The 19,855-nt window shown below is 40.8% G+C and overlaps 1 protein-coding gene across 2 annotated transcripts; it reads left to right on the forward strand.

Annotated features, from left to right (window-relative positions):
* Positions 1–7,884: 7,884 nt before the first annotated feature.
* LOC123492062 (syndecan-4-like) lies at positions 7,885–19,086 on the forward strand. Of its 2 annotated transcripts, none has more exons than XM_045223973.1 (5): positions 7,885–8,125; positions 17,824–18,007; positions 18,096–18,136; positions 18,235–18,433; positions 18,613–19,086. In XM_045223973.1, the coding sequence occupies exons 1-5, from the start codon at positions 8,072–8,074 to the stop codon at positions 18,762–18,764; spliced, it is 630 nt and encodes a 209-aa protein (XP_045079908.1). In that variant the 5' UTR covers positions 7,885–8,071; the 3' UTR covers positions 18,765–19,086. The 2 variants fall into 2 exon arrangements, with proteins under 2 accessions (XP_045079908.1, XP_045079909.1); XM_045223974.1 differs by having other exon boundaries at positions 17,827–18,007.
* Positions 19,087–19,855: the final 769 nt, after the last annotated feature.

Raw genomic sequence — 19,855 nt, forward strand, 5'->3', positions numbered from 1 at the left:
CCACTGGTCTGGTGCGAGGAGCAGGAACGGGCAGGGCCGGACTGGGAACACGCACCACTGGCTTGGTGCGGGGAACAGGAACGGGCCGGGCTGGACTGGGAACACGCACCACTGGCTTGGTGCGAGGAACAGGAATGGGCCGGACTAGGAACACGCACCATTAGTCTGGTGCGAGGAACAGGAACGGGCCGGGCCGGACTGGGAACACGCACCACTGGCTTGGTGCGGGGAGTAGGCACGGGCCATACCGGGCTAGCGACACGCACCACTGGCTTGGTGCGGGGAGCTGCCTCTGATTGGGAATCACACCCGGCCAAACATAGAAACACACAACCTAGAATGAGAACATAGAAATAACAACATAGAACTCCACACCCTGACTCAACATACTAGAGTCCCATAAGTCAGGGCATGACAACTCTGAGCATGTGCTGACCAACTGGCAAGTGTCTTCACTGACATTTTCAACATGTCCCTGACTGAGTCTGTAATACCAACATGTTTCAAGCAGACCACCATAGTCCCTGTGCCCAAGGACACTAAGATAACCTGCCTAAATGACTACCGACCCGTAGCACTCATGTCTGTAGCCATGAAGTGCTTTGAAAGGCTGGTCATGGCTCACATCAACACCATTATCCCAGAAACCCTAGACCCACTCCAATTTGCATACCGCCCCAATAGATCCACAGATGATGCAATCTCTATTGCACTCCACACTGCCCTTTCCCACCTGGACAAGAGGAACACCTACGTGAGAATGCTATTAATTGACTACAGCTCAGCGTTCAACACCATAGTGCCCTCAAAGCTCATCACTAAGCTAAGGATCCTGGGACTAAACACATCCCTCTGCAACTGGATCCTGGACTTCCTGACGGGCCGCCCCCAGGTGGTAAGGGTAGGTAACAACACATCTGCCACGCTGAACACGGGGGCCCCTCAGGGGTGCGTGCTCAGTCCCCTCCTGTACTCCCTGTTCACCCATGACTGCATGGCCAGGCACGACTCCAACACCTTCATTAAGTTTGCCGACGACACAACAGTGGTAGGCCTGATCACCGACAACGTTGAGACAGCCTATAGGGAGGAGGAAAATTTGATTTGATTTGATTTAATTATACTTCAGTATACCATAGTAACATCTGACAAAAATATCTAAAAACACTGAAGCAGCAAACTTTGTGAAGACCAATACTTGTGTCATTCTCAAAACTGTACGACTGTACAAACGACAACATACAGATGCACACAAACATCTACAACATGACCACTGCCCAGACCCACCTGCTCACACCCCTATCTCCAGCGCCCGCATCACACTCCGCCACATGGCCTCAAACTGCACCATTTTGTTTCTCTCCATCACCCACGCACTTTCAACATTTAGATAATAAAGCATGTTAACATAATGGAGGATTGGTTGATTTCCAGCTTTTAAGTATACGTTTTTTCAAGACGATTGATGAGAAAATTATTATCCAACTCATTGGGTATCTCACTACACCCTCATACTGTATGCCATGTCTTGAAATATGCAAACAGACGGATTAAAAGTAAATTTACATTGTAATATTTCTGACAGACAACTTTCTAACTCTGCCCATAACTTTTGGATTTTATAGCATTCCCAAAATGTATGGATTATTGAGTCATTGTTAGTTTGACACTTAAGACATGACTCTGCTGTCGTGCTGTAGAATTTGTGAATTTTGTCTCGTGTAATAAATTCTATACATTAGTTTATAATGCTTTAAGCGTACATTTTCGTTAGCTATGTTCCAACATTCCCTCCATCTTGTGCCAATATCAGTTATTTTCAAGTCTTGGTTCCAATGGTTTATTTATTTTTTCTAAGAGATTGTCAGTTGGATAGGCTCTCTGCAAGGTTTTGTATATCTTTTTCTGACTCAAATACGATTCCCTCAAGATTGCTCTGATGTCCAAAAGATTTCACATCTAAATGTATCATGCGTTTCAATAGGAACGCAGTTTCACAGTTATTGACTGCCCAATATTTTGGCCATCTGAAGACATGTCGATTGTTGCTTTGCAAATTCATGAGAGAAGTACTATGAGCATACATACCAAGTTTGAGTCAATCAGACTTATGGTTCATAAGGAGAAGATTGTTGAAGGTTTTACCAAAAATCCAGGATGGCGGAAAATCCATCATGGGGGACTTTATGGGTTTAATCAGAGAGGAAGAGGCTAAGCAAGAGGTTTTACTCTGCCCAAAATCTGTCCATGAAAATAAGCCCACAGAGTGAGGATTTTTTTGTAAGGTGGTCAATGAGTGTCGAATTTGGTCAACATTTTTGTATTGCTAATTTGCTAAGTGAGGCTTATTTAATTGAAAATAAGTTTCGTAATGGTTAGGTTGTTACAAATGCACTGATATACTGTAAGTGGATGCACGTGGCATTTCGGAAATGTTGAAAATGTTTTCTTTATATCGGAGTTGTGTATATTATGGATATAACCCACTTTAGCACGGATATTGCCATTGAGTGCTTCCACCATTTTAAATTAGTCAACTGGATTGGGATTCCTATAAATTGGGAGCAATCTGCCAATGAAGAAGAAAAAAATTGACCACTTTAAAATAGAGATAGCCTCAACGGGGCTGTAATGGCACAAATACAAAGATGAGTCCTCCATCTATCTCTATGGCCTGTTGTTCACACATCTGCCCTCTCATTGGCTGAAATGGTCCCACCTGATCTTGCCTCCTCCCGCCTGCCTTCCATCTTTGAGGACATCCAGGCTCATGTCATAGCCGGCCGCGACCGGGAGACCCATGGGGCGGCGCACAATTAGCCCAGCGTCGTCCAGGGTAGGGGAGGGAATGGCCGGCAGGGGTGTAGCTCAGTTGGTAGAGCATGGCGTTTGCAACGCCAGGGTTGTGGGTTCGATTCCCCCAGTATGAAAAAATTAAATAATGTATGCACTCACTAACTGTAAGTCACTCTGGATAAGAGTGTCTGCTAAAATGACTAAAATGTAAAAATATATATTTCCATTGTTAGAGCGGTCACTCGAATATCTTGTCAATATAATAGACAATCTTTGGTTTCATTGGTAAATGTGTTCCTTGTGAGGAGAGTGGTCAATATTTCTTAACTACTTCAAACGGGTGTGAATGCTTGGCTGCTAAGGGTCAAAAGTTAAATGTGTGTGTTTTAGTGCCACATATGGGCCAATCAGTGCCAATGTTGGTGTGCCAGTTATATGGACAATTATATCAATTTTAAAAATATTGAGTCACAAATAAATCAAATAAAATTGTATTAGTTACATGATTGGTAAACAACAGGTGTAGACTAACAGTGAAACGCTTACTTACAGGCCCTTCCCAACAATGCAGAGAGAAATAAAATAGAGAAATAATAGAAAAGTAATAACACGTAATAATAAAAATTATAATAAATACACAATGACTAATGATAGCTTGGCTATATACACGGTGTACCAGTACTGAGTTGATGTGCAAGGGTGCGAGGTAATTGAGGTAGAGGTAGACATACAACTAGGAATTAAGTGACTAGGCAACAGGATAGATCAACAGTAGCATACACGTACGTGATGAGTCAAAAAGATTAGTGCAGAAAGACCCAATGCAGATAGTCTGGGTAGCTATTTGGTTAAAGCTACAATATGTAACTTTTTGGGCGACCCAACCAAATTCACATAAAAATGTGAGCTATAGATATGTTATTATCATTGAAAGCAAGTCTAAGAAGTAGTAGATCTGTTCAACTTCAAACAGCTGAAAATACAATATTTGGGGTTATTGAAAATATATTTCACAGCGGTTTAGATGGTACAATGATTCTCTTTATGTTTTGTCACATAAACTGAAATTAGGCAAACTATTTGAATTTTTGCAACCAGAAAATGGCGGAGAGATTTCTGCATATTGCACCTTTAACTATTTAGCAGTCTTATGCCTTGGGGGTAGAAGCTGTTCAGGGTCCTGTTGGTTCCAGACTTGGTGCATCAGTACTGCTTGCCGTGCGTAGCAGAGAGAACAGTCTATGACTTGGGTGGCTGGAGACTTTGACAATGTTTAGGGCTTTCGTCTGACACCGCCTGGTATAGAGGTCCTGGATGGCAGGGAGTTCAGCCCTAGTGATGTACTGGGCCAAGTTTCATAAACGCATCTCAAGGCTAAATTCATCGTTAACTTTTGTAGGAGCATCGTTAAATCTCCGAGTGGTTTCCCAAAACCATCGTTACTAAAGTTGCTCTTAAAAACGCTTGTTATTTAACGACTGCTTCAGACCACTCGTAGAACAGCTATGTGCGTCGTTAGATGCTTTTTTCCCCATCCACGTCGCTTTATACAAAGAAGATATTCGCTAAACATAAAATCAAGATGTTTACCGGTCTTTCTATGACCTCCGATAACTTCACAATGAACGTGACTACAAATACAAAGATGCCAATTTCTTTGCAATTGTTACTAACAAGCGAAGGATAAAAAGATGATTAAATGAAAACCAAAATAACTGTATTACAAATATGAATACGGTATAGGCTACATCTACCTATATATTTAAATTATATTAAAATCTCTTTAATGTTTTACTGAAAAATTATATAAACGCAACATGTAAAGTGTTGGTCCCATGTTTCATGAGCTGAAATAAAAGATCCCAGAAAAAACGTATTTCGCTCAAATATTGTGCAGAAATTTGTTTACATCCCTGTTAGTGAGCATTTCTCCTTTGCCAAGATAATCCATCCACCTCTGGATAAGAGCGTCTGCTAAATGACGTAAATGTAATGTAAATGTAATTATACAGGTGCACCTTGTGCTGGGGACAATAAAAGGCCACTCTAAAGTGTGCAGTTTTGTCACACAACACAATGCCACAGATGTCTCAAGTTTTGAGGGAGCGTGCAAATGGCATGCTGACTGCAGGAATGTGCACCAAATCAAATCAAATTTTATTGGCCACATGCGCCGAATACAACAGGTGCAGACATTACAGTGAAATGCTTACTTACAGCCCTTAACCAACAGTGCAGAAGTAAAATAAAATAACAGTAGGGAGGCTATATATACAGGGGGGGTACCGGTGCAGAGTCAATGTGCTGGGGCACTGGCAACGGCAGATAATTTAATGTTAATTTCTCTACCATAAGCTGCCTACAACGTCGTTTTAGAGAATTTGGCAGTACGTTCAACTGGCCTCACAACCGTATACCACATGTAACCATTCCAGCCCAGGACCTCCAGATCCGGCTTCTTCACCTGCGAGATCATCTGAGAATAGCCATCTGGACAGCTGATGAAACTGAGGAGTATTTCTGTCTGTAATAAAGCCCTTTTGTGGGGAAAAACTCATTCTGATTGGCTGGGCCGGCTCCCCAGTGGGTGGGCCTGGCTCCCAAGTGGGTGGGCCTATGCCTTCCCAGGCCCCCATGGCTGCACCCCTGCCTAGTCATGTGAAATACATAGATTAGGGCCTAATTAATTTATGGGGGTCTGTAGTGACGCCTCAAGCACTGAGATGCAGTGCCTTAGACCGCTGCGCCACTCGGGAGCCCATATTTTTGTTCAGTATACAAAAGCATGGGAAAACTAGGCTATTGCTCACTAATCAAATCAAATCAAATCAAATTTTATTGGTCACATGCGCCAAATACAACAGGTGCAGACATTACAGTGAAATGCTTACTTACAGCCCTTAACCAACAGTGCATTTATTTTAAACAAAAAAGTAAGAATAAAACAACAACAAAAAAGTGTTGAGAAAAAAAGAGCAGAAGTAAAATAAAGTGACAGTAGGGAGGCTATATATACAATAAAATAAAGTGACAGTAGGGAGGCTATATATACAGGGGGGTACCGTTGCATAGTCAATGTGCGGGGGCACCGGCTAGTTGAGGTAGTTGAGGTAATATGTACATGTGGGTAGAGTTAAAGTGACTATGCATAAATACTTAACAGAGTAGCAGCAGCGTAAAAAGGATGGGGTGGGGGGGCAGTGCAAATAGTCCGGGTAGCCATGATTAGCTGTTCAGGAGTCTTATGGCTTGGGGGTAGAAGCTGTTGAGAAGTCTTTTGGACCTAGACTTGGCACTCCGGTACCGCTTGCCGTGCGGTAGCAGAGAGAACAGTCTATGACTAGGGTGACTGGAGTCTTTGACAATTTTGAGGGCCTTCCTCTGACACCGCCTGGTATAGAGGTCCTGGATGGCAGGGAGCTTTGCCCCAGTGATGTACTGGGCCGTACGCACTACCCTCTGTAGTGCCTTGCGGTCAGAGGCCAAGCAGTTGCCATACCAGGCGGTGATGCAACCAGTCAGGATGCTCTCGATGGTGCAGCTGTAGAATTTTTTGAGGATCTGAGGACCCATGCCAAATCTTTTTAGTCTCCTGAGTCAGTAGTGATGTGTCTAAGTCTTTCAGAAGGCCTAGACACATCACCTTTTTTTTTTTTAAAGGTTCCGCCCATTCCAATTCAAAATGTGATTGGTTCATTCCACTGTCACTCCAAAATTCTGCTCTAATACAGTTGAATGGCAGAGGCCTTCTGGCCAGCTTCTGAAGGCCTAGCCAATGGCTGGCTGAGCCAGCTATATTCTTTAACCAGAGACCACCAAAGAAAAATCCTGATTCGTTATTTTTTTGTCTTCAGTATTAAACCTTCTCTTTCCAACACAAAATGAATAGATGAAATCAGAAGATCATTAAAATGTTTGAAAAGATTCAATAGAATTTAAAATAAATGTTTATTGAAATAATATATACTTTTTTAGAAGGCCCTCAGGGTTCCCCACTGGATGGCAGTCACATATGTAATGCAAGTCATAAATGTAATGCAAGTCACAAATATGTAAATTGTTAGATATATCATCTGTGGAGTCACAAATGTTGTCACATTCACAAAAACATATTTGACTGCTGTTGTGTTTGCAAAATAAGAAATATGTTTGTACAATGTGCTGTGTTAACCAGAAAAAACCTGTCTTGCATTTATCTGCTAATCATCACGTGTTTTTGTTAATGATGACTCCTTTGCTTTTGGATCATGACATATGTTTGTGAAACTATATGGGCAAATTTACAGACTGAGTTTTTTTTTTTTTTTTTTTTTTTTTATGGTTGCATTCTATTCTAACAACACATATTTTGTTTGTGACAAGCTACTTATATATTTTATGCATGTTGATAGAAATCTATCCCCATACTGTTACCACTGTATTGGTCTACAATCCTGCAAAGTTTTATCAAACTCCTACAATAACAATAGGGTTGATATGATAACTTAAGAACGGTTGTGGTGGACATGAAATGGCAATAGGCCTGCGCGCTTTCGTTTCTCCACAAACATCTATGACGCGCAAGGGGAGTGTTTACCGGAAGATTACGCGGGTAAAGAAATTCCATGCACGGACTTTCCATGAGGAGTGGCACACATATTTCAGTAAATCAAAGATGCTGGCTTTGCCTCTTCCTCTCCGAATACATGTAATTGTTGTTTTCTTCATGTCATCATGGAGATAAACAAGTGAGGGGAAGATAGGTAAAACAATGCATGACAATTCAATTGAGTATCGAGTCTAAAGTGCCACAAATAATGATAATAATGACAATAGTATAGCAATCCTCGCTATATGAGCCACGTTACAATTCCCACCAAGCACACTAATGAAAGCGTAGCTACATGATTCTACATTTTAACCATCCATGAATTTGCTAATCGACTTCTAAAGTAAATATGTTCTAATAACCTGTTGAGTCTGGGGGAAGGGTTCTGAGCACAAGTTTACCGTAAATTATGACGATTCGAAAGTAGGACCTTTGCGTAGCTCTTATTGGTTGCTGTTACTACAGGGGGTGGAGTGTAAAGTGCGATACAAAACAGATCAATCTGAAGGCGTTTGTAGTTGATCAGTGACTGAAGTGAAGGATACAAGTTGTGCAATATCAAGGTGATAAAGTGGGCAACGTGAACTTTAGATTGTGGGAATAGGACTTTCAAAGTACCCATTATTTCATTCCACGCTTTTTCTCAAGTTTAAAATACCCTTTGTTGAAGAAACGGTCAAGAGAAACATGAACAAAGTGTTCCTCGTGTTGTTTTTATTTGCCTCCGTCTACTCTGAGTCGGTAAGTAATTTTGGCTTGCTAACAGAATACCGGGTAACGTTAACTCAGCTACCGTTAGCTATAGCTAATTTAACGTTACTCACTTTTACTTTAATCTCTTGATGTGTTCGTTTCAATTTACTTAGCCTAACTAACCTAACTTACCACAATGGCTTTAGTTTAGCTAACCTTACTACTTCAGCTGGCTAAAGCCAAGACAATGCTAACGTTAGCTACTGTAGTAGCTGTTATTACTGCTAATCAGCTAGTTAGCTACTTACTTAGCCAAGTTAACGTTAGCCACCAACACTTAATGTAATGGCTATTAAGGTAACTACTGTTTTAGCTAGCTGCTCAACTTGATTGTTTACAAAATTACAGATTGTTTACCAAACTACACATTTAGCAGTCTAACTAGCTAATTGTGCTTAGTCAGGTAGCTGGATAACTAGCTACAGTAGCTAAGTTAGCTACCTACCTAGCAAAGTCAGCTAAATTGACAAAATATTTTTCGAAAGAGTAAGGCATATGGTTTGTGGCCCCTGGCCTCCCCATCATAAGAGAAAGCAATGGTGTTTAAATTGTGGTAGATAGCTACATTTGTCTGGCTAGCTAGATACATTGATTTGTCTGGTGTGTGGGGGAGGTGTAGTGATAATCATGCAGGTGACCATCCATCACATGTAGCTCAGAAAGAGGGCAAGCTAGATTAGGTTATATACACTGGTCTAACATGTCAGATAACCTAAACTTTATCTAGGGACGCCCATATTTAGCTGGGCTATTGTAATTTGACCAGTACTGTTGACCTGTTTCCATTTTACTACATAATTCAATTACAGCAGTGACTAAATGTTTTATTGCTGACCAGTTGCCAAATAAAGACCACAATCATTTATCAAACTAAACAAACACTGCATATAACATGGCTCAACACACTATCAGTGTTTAGACTAGTTCTCAATTCAGTATGCCTAATGCAGTGTGGTTTCGTTTTGGACAGTTGGTTTGATAACTTTTGGAAGTGGATATGAAGCAGACGTGCACATACCAGGATGTAGGTGTACTTCCTTGTGCTATTTGATGTAATCTGTTGACAATGACAGCGTCCAATCCTGTCCGCTTAATTGGAAATAATTGCCATGGTCAGATGTCGGGAAGGGGGCTAAAACAGAATGGTTATAGGCTAACTAGATGCCACCCAGTGAGACCGACTGGGCAATATGCTAATGCAGTGCTCAGCAGACCCTGCCCGAAGGATAGGTGCTCATTGCCGATGGTCCTCAGATCCTAGTCTTCTGAATACATAGCTACAGATTTGTAAAGGGATAATGTGATTCTCCATTACCCGTTAGAGGATAGCTACTGTAGCACAAATAATCTTGACCTTAACTTGGCAATACTATTTTCGTTCTCGATTCAGCCGAACATGTCTTCAAAAATGTCCAGTTACAGGTGGTTCGTTTATATATAGAAAATGCTCTGTTATTAAAATAAATAAATATTTTGCGCCATGAAGTAATCCAACAATGTGTATGCCACCATTTTGTCTATTTCAAATCTTCTCTCATTGATTGAGACAGGTGGGTCAACCCCAAAGTGATGCATGTCATGAAGTTACTTTGACAAGTTACATTTATAAATTAATATTTATAATATTGTCTAAGTCAGGGTTTTTTCAAAATGGGTGTTGGGCGTGGCGGGGGTGTTGCAGTGGGCGTAGCCAATGGCAAGGTTGTTGACCAACATTTTTAAAGGCCCTCCTGTTGGCTGCAGTGACAGCATTTAGCCATTTTAAAGTGAATTTCCTGCAATTCTACACATTTTGCCATGGCTTATGCTATCTGAGTGACTCAAACATTATATGAAATTAAAGGGGGCCCCATGGCATGACAAATACACCCGAATGCATCATTTTGTGAATTTTAGGTTCTCCCTTACTGTCTAGCTTTTATTTTGGTGATTGTTAGTTCTCAGAGATCTTATAAAAAATAAAACACTATTTTATTAACTATTTGGCACGAAAACACTAAGGCTGCCCGCCCAATACTTTTCTATGTACAAAAAACCCTGGAAGTGTTTATCGATGTCCTTAAATTGGGCTTAAGCTCCAGCAGCAGCACTTTCAATAAGCGGGAAACAAAAAACAAATGAATGATGAGTGTGTCAGTTATCACACAAACAACTTTTGTTTTGAATAGCTTACAAATTGTGCATTTATATAAAAGTCAACAACATTTGCATAAAACAAATTATTTAGCATATGACATTCTTTATACCACTTTCATTAACATTTGGCTTAGACCAAAATAACCAATAGGCCTATTATCCTTGCTCTATGCCTTTTGCCTATGGAACTGTAAAAATCAAATCAGAAAGAAAATATTAATAACAAGGAACTCTAGCATTTCACCCCACAGAGAAGCATACTCAACAAGATGACTGAGGTTTGTAGTCTGTCCATCCTTTGCCCTCTATCTTTATGCATATTCTGCAAGTGACTTGAGTCAGGTCTGCTGACTCAAGTCAGGTCTGCCAAACAGGTGACAACGTGCTTTTCTTTCCCTCAAATTCAGCCGTCGTTTTCTCTGATTTTAGCTAAGGCAGGCCATACTATAGTTACTAAGTGAAATCCTGTCACTTCCGCTTTTCTCTTCTTCCGGAAAGTAGCCTAATGGAAGAATGTTGCAAATGCGCTTACCCAGATCAGGATAAAGTAACAGTAGCCTACACTTGATACGGCTATAGTATTCATTTTTAAAAGGTAGGCTAATATACCTGATAGCCTTGAGTATTTTTATGGACAAGAGAAACAACCTTACCAATTTGAAAATCATTCTGCAGCCTAGACAGGGCTGTTGCGGTGACCTTATTACTGCCACACCGGCAGTCATGACCACAATAAAATTCCCTGTGCCACTGTAATCTCCCTTTTTATGCACTCTGGACATGCTTTGTATTCAAAGCTCTATTGTCCCTCTAACCACTCTGACATCAATGCAATTGAAAATCACACCAAACTCTTCACTGTGATGATCAATTTGAAGAAAGAAGTTCAACAGCAGGTTGAAACAGTGTCAAACATGGTTGTTGTGGCTGTTTCAAAGCCTAACCCAACGAAATGGACGGGGCTTTCTAAGGTGATGATTATTTATTTATTTTTTATTTAATTTTTATTTCACCTTTTATTTAACCAGGTAAACCAGTTGAGAACAAGTTCTCATTTACAACTGCGACCTGGCCAAGATAAAGCAAAGCAGTGCGACAAAAACAACAACACAGAGTTACATATGGGGTAAAACAAAACAAAGTCAAAAATACAACAGAAATACATATATATACAGTGTGTGCAAGTTATGGAGGATTAATTCAAATTGCTCATACACATATTAGAGCTTAAGGGCCCAAGCCCCCACACCCCTCCCCAAACAGAATTAAAATTGATTGTGCCATTAAACAACAAAGCCTACCGCATATTTTCAGCATGGCAGAAAAACATCAAACAAAACTGATTTAAGATGTCTTTGGTATATAATTGGTCAAGCCTTTGAGTGTGGACAGTATTATTATGCTTACTGGATGGACTGGTTACCTTATGCTATGCTCCAAAATGTCTATCCATGAGTCTGGGAGAGAACGTATAGCCCTAGGCGATGCTGCTGGTTCATTGATTTGTGCAGGGCGACTTAGTTAGCCTACAATTAGTGAATTTGATCTTGAATAGCCTAGTAATAGGGATTAAATTTTTTTTTTTTAAATTACTTGGGTGACACATGACCTTTTAACTATACAGAATCTCAACACCATGCGTTTCCATCTCCTCTCTCTCCTTTATTCCTTTCTCGAGCGTGCAGACGGGCTGTCAACAGTTTAGTTAAATATGTTTTGTTGCGATGTTCTGGTATTAAGCACATGCGGCGCAATAAAACCAAGGTAGCCTACTAAATGGACCTGCGAGAAAGCGCATGGCCTCAATCGCTATTGGAGTGCATATAGGTTACTTATTTTTTTCCCTACCCTGTTCCTCCCCATTTGATAATGGGCCATTCTAAATCGAAAATAATTTAACATATTAGTAAAGACGAGATTAAATTGAGAAATTGTTCACTTGATGAGAGAACAGCTGTGCAGCCTGAGGCAAGGAACAGAGCACAAGCTTTTTTTTGCTACATCAACAGCCTATAGTTGCACCATGCAGTCCATATGTTTTGATTTCTAAGTAATTCCAAGGTTTGTATCATTCACAACTGAAGTTGCCAAATAACTCTAAATCTAGCATATGGGACCTGTTTCAAATGATCACTTTTACACTTAACATACCCATTTCATAATCGCACTCGCTCCGTAATGGGAAACATTTCCTTTCGATTTTATTCAGTTAAGTTCAATTATAATTTTCTTATTATAAAATCATATAAAAGAATGGTCATTGTAGTTAATTACCACGTTTTCCACGCTAGACTATTTAGAATATTGGCCTGTTAGAAACTACAATTCCCTACTACATTGCACAGTTCAGGCTTGATCTGATTTCTCTCTAGAGAAACTTCACATTGAGCTCACAGAAAAAACCCAAGAACGAAATTGAAATAATTGAACCTTTTTAGTTGTTTAGAAAACGAATAACTGACACATTTGGTTATTTGCTCATCACTATTGAGGTGTAATGGAGAACAAAACAGTAAAATCCCCCGTATTGACATGTGCCTTTTGTTAAGTAAATCGGGTGTTAAATGAGGTGAAAAGGAGACTGAAGGAGGATTACGGCTGCATTTTAATAATACATTTTCCTGTTACAAGTTTTTCCAGTTGGGCCATTGTTTTGATAGCCTACCCCTCTGTGGAGAAGTCGCTAAATGTGGTAGCACACGATAAACAAGCTGGCCTCCACACTGAGATTCCAAGCAGCCTTGTGCAGCCTGAGTTGAATCTGTTACATTCCTCAAAACCATGCAGAGGCTGCCCCTCTCATTTTCCCTTGGAATTTGACCTCTGCGGACCTTGAACGGCCCTCTTCAGGATTTGGACAGATCTAAATGGCCAGGGTCCTTTCATTAGCCAAGCTTCCCAGCTAGTGGACCAGAAGCTGGCTCCTGTTTCTCGCCAAAAAAAAGCCCTCTGATCAATTGTATGCTTGCCTTAAAAAAAAAATATATATATATATATATATATATATATATATTACTTTGATGGCTACTAAGCCTAACTATGACAAGCCTCATTCCTTTCGTCCATCTGAAGTTTATGGGTGAATGTCTGTTTTAGTCTAAGCTCATCAGGACTTCGACCCGAAGAATAGAACAATGGGCTTATACCATTATACACAATACTTTTGTTTGATGCATTTTGGTCCTCTGTAGCTCAACTGGTAGTGCACCGCGCTTGTAACGCCAGGGTAGTGGGTTCGATCCCCGGGACCACCCATACACAAAAATTTATGCACGCATGACTGTAAGTCGCTTTGGATAAAAGCGTCTGCTAAATGGCTTATTATATTATTATTTTCATTGTACATTTTAATCAGTGCCATGTGTCATACCAATCGGCCTTTATTTACATCAGTCTTTCCTTGTCAGCTTAACAAGCATCCCTGTTCTTACATTCTGTAGGTAGACCAAACATGTCTTATTATTTTATTTGGTAAATGTTTTGTTTCTTATGTGGGGACAAACGTGAACAAGGTTCTCTGTTTCTTGTTATCCACTCTGACTTAGGCCTACACACTGTATTTGCAGGCTTTTATCTGCTATCAAAATGATTCCTTTTGCCATTACTGGGCACATGGCTATTTTTGTTGGAATGCAGGCTTTGAAATAAGCGTGAGAATTTGCACTAGAATTAGCCTTTTTTCTTTTCTTGATGGGGTGAATTTAATGCCCAGTGAATAGCTGTGGAGAGAACATAATACTGGTTTCTGCATTGCTGTCCATTGGGCTATAAATCCCTTTTGGAGGATGGAATGTTGGCACTGAGAGAATGGGTTTTGTCCAGTGCTTGTGTGAGAAATTCCCCCTCCACCCCAACTCTGGCCGTTGAATGTCATTTAGCATACGTTGTGCGCAAGTAGTGCATTTCTGGGTTGTTCTGTATATAAATGAGGTATTCACCCAACACTGAATTTGAACCATGTTTTCATTGGGAAATGTACCATATAGGCTTAGCCTCCGGGATTACTTTTGAACCAAACATCGAATTTGAACCATGTTTTGTTTCCATTGGGAAATGTACCAGGATCTGACGGAGCTTCACTTGCGTCGCTCTCTACATACTTTTGTGCGGCTTAATTTTTGGAGCACGACGCAAACAGAGCTGTGAAATCACTGTGGAGAGTCCTTTTTTTCCCTAAATGGACCACTTGTGGTTTAATCAGTCTGAGTGGTCACAAGTCTGAGAACGGGAACACCAACAGGGCTGGGACAGTTTTAATCCCAAATGTGAATTATGATTAACTACCCTAGCAGCTCCAGAGCAGAGAAACAGCAACTCATATTGAACTGGAAAAGTCACTGTAGGCTAGTAGTGGATCTCAGGAATGCAGTAGTTATGCAGCTAAACTAGGCCACTTATAAAATTCCTCACTCAACCATAACAAGGGCACAATGTACAGTGTTGCTATATTTAGTCTATGGGTACTTAGATTTTGTCTGTATACTAGATTTTCAGGGTTTGTTTTAGGTTGAAGAACAGATTAACCTCCGTGTGGTCAATGTTGTGACGTCTTTCATTTAGGCTTACTCACAAATGAGCTCTGGAATTTTCCATCGGCAGCATCACACAATGATATTCAAACAGTGGCTCTTTTAATTTCCAATTCTCAATTAGCTAGACTCCAACACTGCCCTGTTCTTCAGTTTTATTTTGACGTGGTCCTAACCTCACGCCAGTATTTACATGCGTTCTGGAATGCACCAATTTGTTGGTAAGCACATCAGAATTGTGTTGAGTACACATTGGATATGTTTTGATTGTGTAAGACAAGATGCAGGGGGATGGGTGTTTGCACCCTTGTTGGGCTTGTTTTTTGTCCTCTGGGAAATGTTGGATTAGAATATTCATCAGGTCTGATTAACTCCCTGTTTGACATTAACTTCACAGTAGGATAGATAACCCCTGAAACGATGACGAGATCCGCCAATCGTTTCTCAGAATCTCCTTTGATCATTTACTGAGGGACAACTTGTTTAGACAGGTCCCATAGAAGTTAGCAAAGGGGGGGCCTGTGACGCCATATGAAATGGGGGAATTGCCTGGTGAATGTGTATGACTGGAGACTTGCCCTGACATGCCAGAGTTGGATGCATTTGATTTGAAATGCAATGAGGAAGTGAAGGAAAAATAGTCTCCTTTTGACATCTGGAGTAGTCTAAATCAGTCCCTGTAGCCATGTGGAGACCCATTTGAGTTTAAAGGGGCAATCAGCAGTTGCTACATCCATTTGTTTTTACTTATAAATTAATGATATGTACCCATTTAATTCTTGAAGAATATCCTATAAATGAATACCTCATGAGCTTAGTTCAACTGTCGTACCCCCGTCAGAACCCAAAATATAAGCTTGTTTTACTGTTTGTAAACACACTAGCCTAAAAACATGGTTAAAACTAAAATGTTTATCTTGGATGGTCAGTCCTTGCATCCATAGCTCTGTCTATGAATTAGTGGTTACATTTCACCAGCCCCATCCCTCAGCTTTATACCGAAACGGGGAGGGCACTTTGTTATTGTTTCAATTGCTGATTGCCGCTTTAAATGGGGACGCATCAGTCTTAGTTAAAATTCTGAACATAGAGGCCCTTTGTCAGCCAAAGTGCTGAGGACATGAGTGCAAGCCCTACCTCAGTGCAAACATGAGGAGAAAATGTCTGCCTGTTTGAAGATTCTGATGGCATTCCCTGCCCTCCCTCAAGTCAAATGTAATTTACGTGGGATTAACTTCAAACCACTATATTTGAAACAGAATTTCAGCACGCAGTTAAACTGCTGGGGGCTCTCCTCACCACGGTCACTGAATTACCGTAGCAGCAACGCTTAAACTTAACTCTTTCAAATGTGCCCAAGTTGCTTTCTTTTGTTCAATGGAACACTGTAACGTAATAAAAATGCTTAACTAGATTTGAGCCTTTTTATGCATGTTTTTGGGGGGGATAGAGAAAGGAACCACCTGGCTAAAAGAGGAACAAGGCTTCCAGTCTCCCAGGCAGCCCTGAGCAGCCATCCAGAACTGTAAAAAAAAAAACTCTCCCCCTCCTTTGCAGCTGAACAATGAATAATGCATGACTGTTTCATTAATCATAGACAGGGCATATATTTGCCCAGCCGAGCCAGGTGTTATCCAACCGGCCGCCCGTGTCTGGTGTCTTGTTCAGCAATCAGTGCTAACCCAACCCAGCGTGATGAGATCTGACAAGGCCCTGTGTGCAAGGGGCCAAAGACTTCAACCCCAAACACGTTCTGCCTAAATGTACTTTAGGAATCTCTTTTCACACCTCGACCCTGTTGCTTGTGTTTTAATTGGATCGGGCCATTCAATTGCTCTGCCGTTTAATAGAATTCACAGTGCTTACTCGGCAAATGGGCAATGAAATGAAGTGTGCTAATGTGACTAGCAAAAGTTGTCTTTCAATTATGTTAAGCCCCTCATGATTATCTTAATTATAACGGTAAAGGGATAGTTCAGGTATAATGTATATTTGGGTCAAAATTACCCTTACCTTGAGTTGTCTGAAGGGCCACAATAATCCATTATTTACTTCTGGCTACAGCATCGTCCAAATTCATTAATGTAAATGGCAAACTAATGTTAACAATTCTGCACTGCAAGCCCAAATGAATTCTGACGATGCTAATATGCTAACACAATAATGGATTCTTGTGGATTCTGTCACCATGGGCCTTCAGACACACCTCTAGGTAAGGGTAATTTGACCCAAATATACATTTTGCCTGAACTATCCCTTTAAGAGCGTTTGACGGTTAAGGGGATGAAGGGGGAACTTGAAGTTTGAATGTCAGACGTGTGATTTTTGGAGGTCACTGTTGGTGACTGGTTGTGTCTGTGTTGAAAGGCCTACTGTAAGTGGAGGGTTAAAAGGGGATATTAGTGATGACTCTTTGTTTACTGTAGTTGGTCACTTCCTGTCTTACCTTTCCAGCCAAAAAGATTAGTCAGAGGCCCACTCACTTCCTGTTAAAACTTGTGATAGTTTTTGCAAAGGTCAAGCAGAAGATTTAGGGGAAACTTGCCATACAAAGTTTTCAGTGGCACTGGCACATATAAAAACCCACAATGTATGAGAATTAGCCATTGTAGGTGACAGTAATTATTTAAGCAGATTTCATGTGCCAGTGCCAGCATTATCTTTAAGCAGATTTCAAGCAGCTGTGGTCCTCTGTAGCTCAGCTGGTAGAGCACGGCGCTTGTAACGCCAAGGTAGTGGGTTCGATCCCTGGGACCACCCATACACAAAAACAAAAAAAATGTATGCACGCATGACTGTAAGTCGCTTTGGATAAAAGCGTCTGCTAAATGGCTTATTATTATGTGTAAAATTTCTCAAATTCACTCTATACAGCGGTTGTTGGAATATAGGCTACTAGAAGTAGGCTTAGACTTTCTCCACAGTTGAAAGTGGTTTTGGAAATGTAGCCTTATGCCAACTAGGATCTGTGTTTTTCTACTTGCTGTAGTATTCTGCTTCTAAGTGCTGTGTTTGGGGCAGCAGGTGCGGGAGACTGAGACATGGATGCCCATGAAGATGACCCAAGCCGTGTCGCGTGACGAGCTTGTCGCGTCTGGAGACGGCTCCGACTTCGGCTTCCCCGATGAGGAGCACGACACATTTGACAATGAGGACGACACGGAAGATGAGGATTATGACGATTTCTCTGGCTCTGGAGATGGAGGTTGGTGTTTGCAAAAATCTGCTAATTTGCTTTAGCAAGCTGATAGAATATAATGAAATATTGTTAACTTGTTTTCTTCTCTCTTCAGTAACTACTATTACAATCAAAAATGACAATACCATGACAAAGGTAAGGTTTCTCATAATTAGCTATCATGTACCAAATGAGAGTCAAGTTTCCTCTTTTTATAGTACAAGTAGGCCTAATTCTCCGTTTTTTGCTCATAGCCTGACATGAACGACAACAACATTCCAGACCTGGACAGATCCCTGAGGCCCAAACCCACACCGAATGACATTGAACTGGTCCAGAAGAACAATGAAGTGTCAGTGCGGGGTGTTCCCAACCCCGAGGAGCACCTACCGAATGTACTGATGGCCCATGCAGGGGAGGAGAGCATCTTCAGAAAAACAGAGGTCCTAGCAGGTGAGGCAACAGCACACTTAACTTTATTTGGTCTAGTCAAATTGTTATTATTGAAGTATTTGTGGCAGTTAAATTTCACTGTCAGAAATATACGGTTTGATTTTAAGCTTGTCAAAGTTATTTGCAAGAATACGCTCTCAAGTGCGGCTAATTGTAATTCGACTGCGTTTTTGTTTCAGCTCTGATTGCTGGTGGAGCAGTGGGGCTGCTCTTTGCTGTCTTCCTCATCCTCCTGCTCGTCTACCGCATGAAGAAGAAGGACGAAGGCAGCTACGACCTGGGAAAGAAGCCCATCTACAAAAAGGCTCCCACCACAGAGATCTACGCCTAAAGCCCACCTTCACCGGGCCACCTGCCTGCTCTCCAGTGCCTCTCGAAAGCAAACCTCTCCTCTTGCCTGCTTACTGTACAGCCAGGAAGTCCAAGAGGGAGAAACCATCAAACAAAAACAGCTTCTCCTATTCCACCACGAATTCTAAAGTGGTTCATTTTGAAACGGAAGAAACACTTTAACTGTCAGTTTTTCCTTTTTTCCCCCTACAAGAAAGAGAATGGGAAAGGACCATTTCAGCTGCCAAACAATGCAGTACAAGATTTTTTTGTTTTTAAAAAATAAACATCAATTCTGCAGCAAACCTGCAGCGAAATCTTGACTTTTCCCTCCCACCCTCTGTTTTATGACACTAACAAGGTGCAATGACAACTTCACTCAGTGAGGTGACATGGTAAAAACATTGGTACAGATATTTATTTTCCTCCCCCCTGCTCTGAACCTTGGTACCCAAACTGGTGCTACAGGAGTCTGTTACTGTAGCATTTTATTTTACATTATTTTTTAAATAATCCCTGTGCAGGGAAATCATGAAAGGTTCCGTTTAGATTAACATGTATTTTGTCAAAAACAGATTAAGTCTGTTGAAGTGAATTCCAGATTGATGAAAATAACTTGATACATGCTACCCTATCAATATAGAAGGGGCCAAGCTTGATTCTCCAGGGTGTGTTTTATTTGGACGGTACACAAATCTACATGCTTTTATTCCTAGGACAAATCACTGTGTGAATACACCCACTCCATCCACAGACCACTAAATTATTTGTAAAAAGGAGCAACACAACGACATCATACATACACTACCAGTCAAAAGTTTAGACACACCTACTCATTCCAGGGTTTTTCTTTATTCATTCATTTTTACTGTTTTCTACATTGTAGAATAATAGTGAAGACATCAAAACGATGAAATAACACATATGGAATCATGTAGTAACCAAAAAAGTGTGAAACAAATCCAAATATATTTGATATTCTTCAAAGTAGCCACCCTTTGCCTTGATGACAGCTTTGCACACTCTTGGCATTCTCAACTTTTGACTGGTACTGTGCATATATGCATACATTAATGATTGGTGAGCTCAGCT

The sequence above is a fragment of the Coregonus clupeaformis genome, chromosome 12 (genome assembly GCF_020615455.1).
Source record: "Coregonus clupeaformis isolate EN_2021a chromosome 12, ASM2061545v1, whole genome shotgun sequence".
In the NCBI taxonomy this organism is placed as follows: domain Eukaryota; kingdom Metazoa; phylum Chordata; class Actinopteri; order Salmoniformes; family Salmonidae; genus Coregonus; species Coregonus clupeaformis.

Coding starts and splice junctions, on each gene's coding strand:
- LOC123492062 (XM_045223973.1), top strand. CDS start 8,072: ATGAACAAAGTGTTCCTCGTGTTGTTTTTATTTGCCTCCGTCTACTCT. Junction 18,008..18,095: donor CTCTGGCTCTGGAGATGGAG/GTTGGTGTTTGC, acceptor TTCTCTCTTCAG/TAACTACTATTACAATCAAA. Junction 18,434..18,612: donor AAAAACAGAGGTCCTAGCAG/GTGAGGCAACAG, acceptor TTTTTGTTTCAG/CTCTGATTGCTGGTGGAGCA.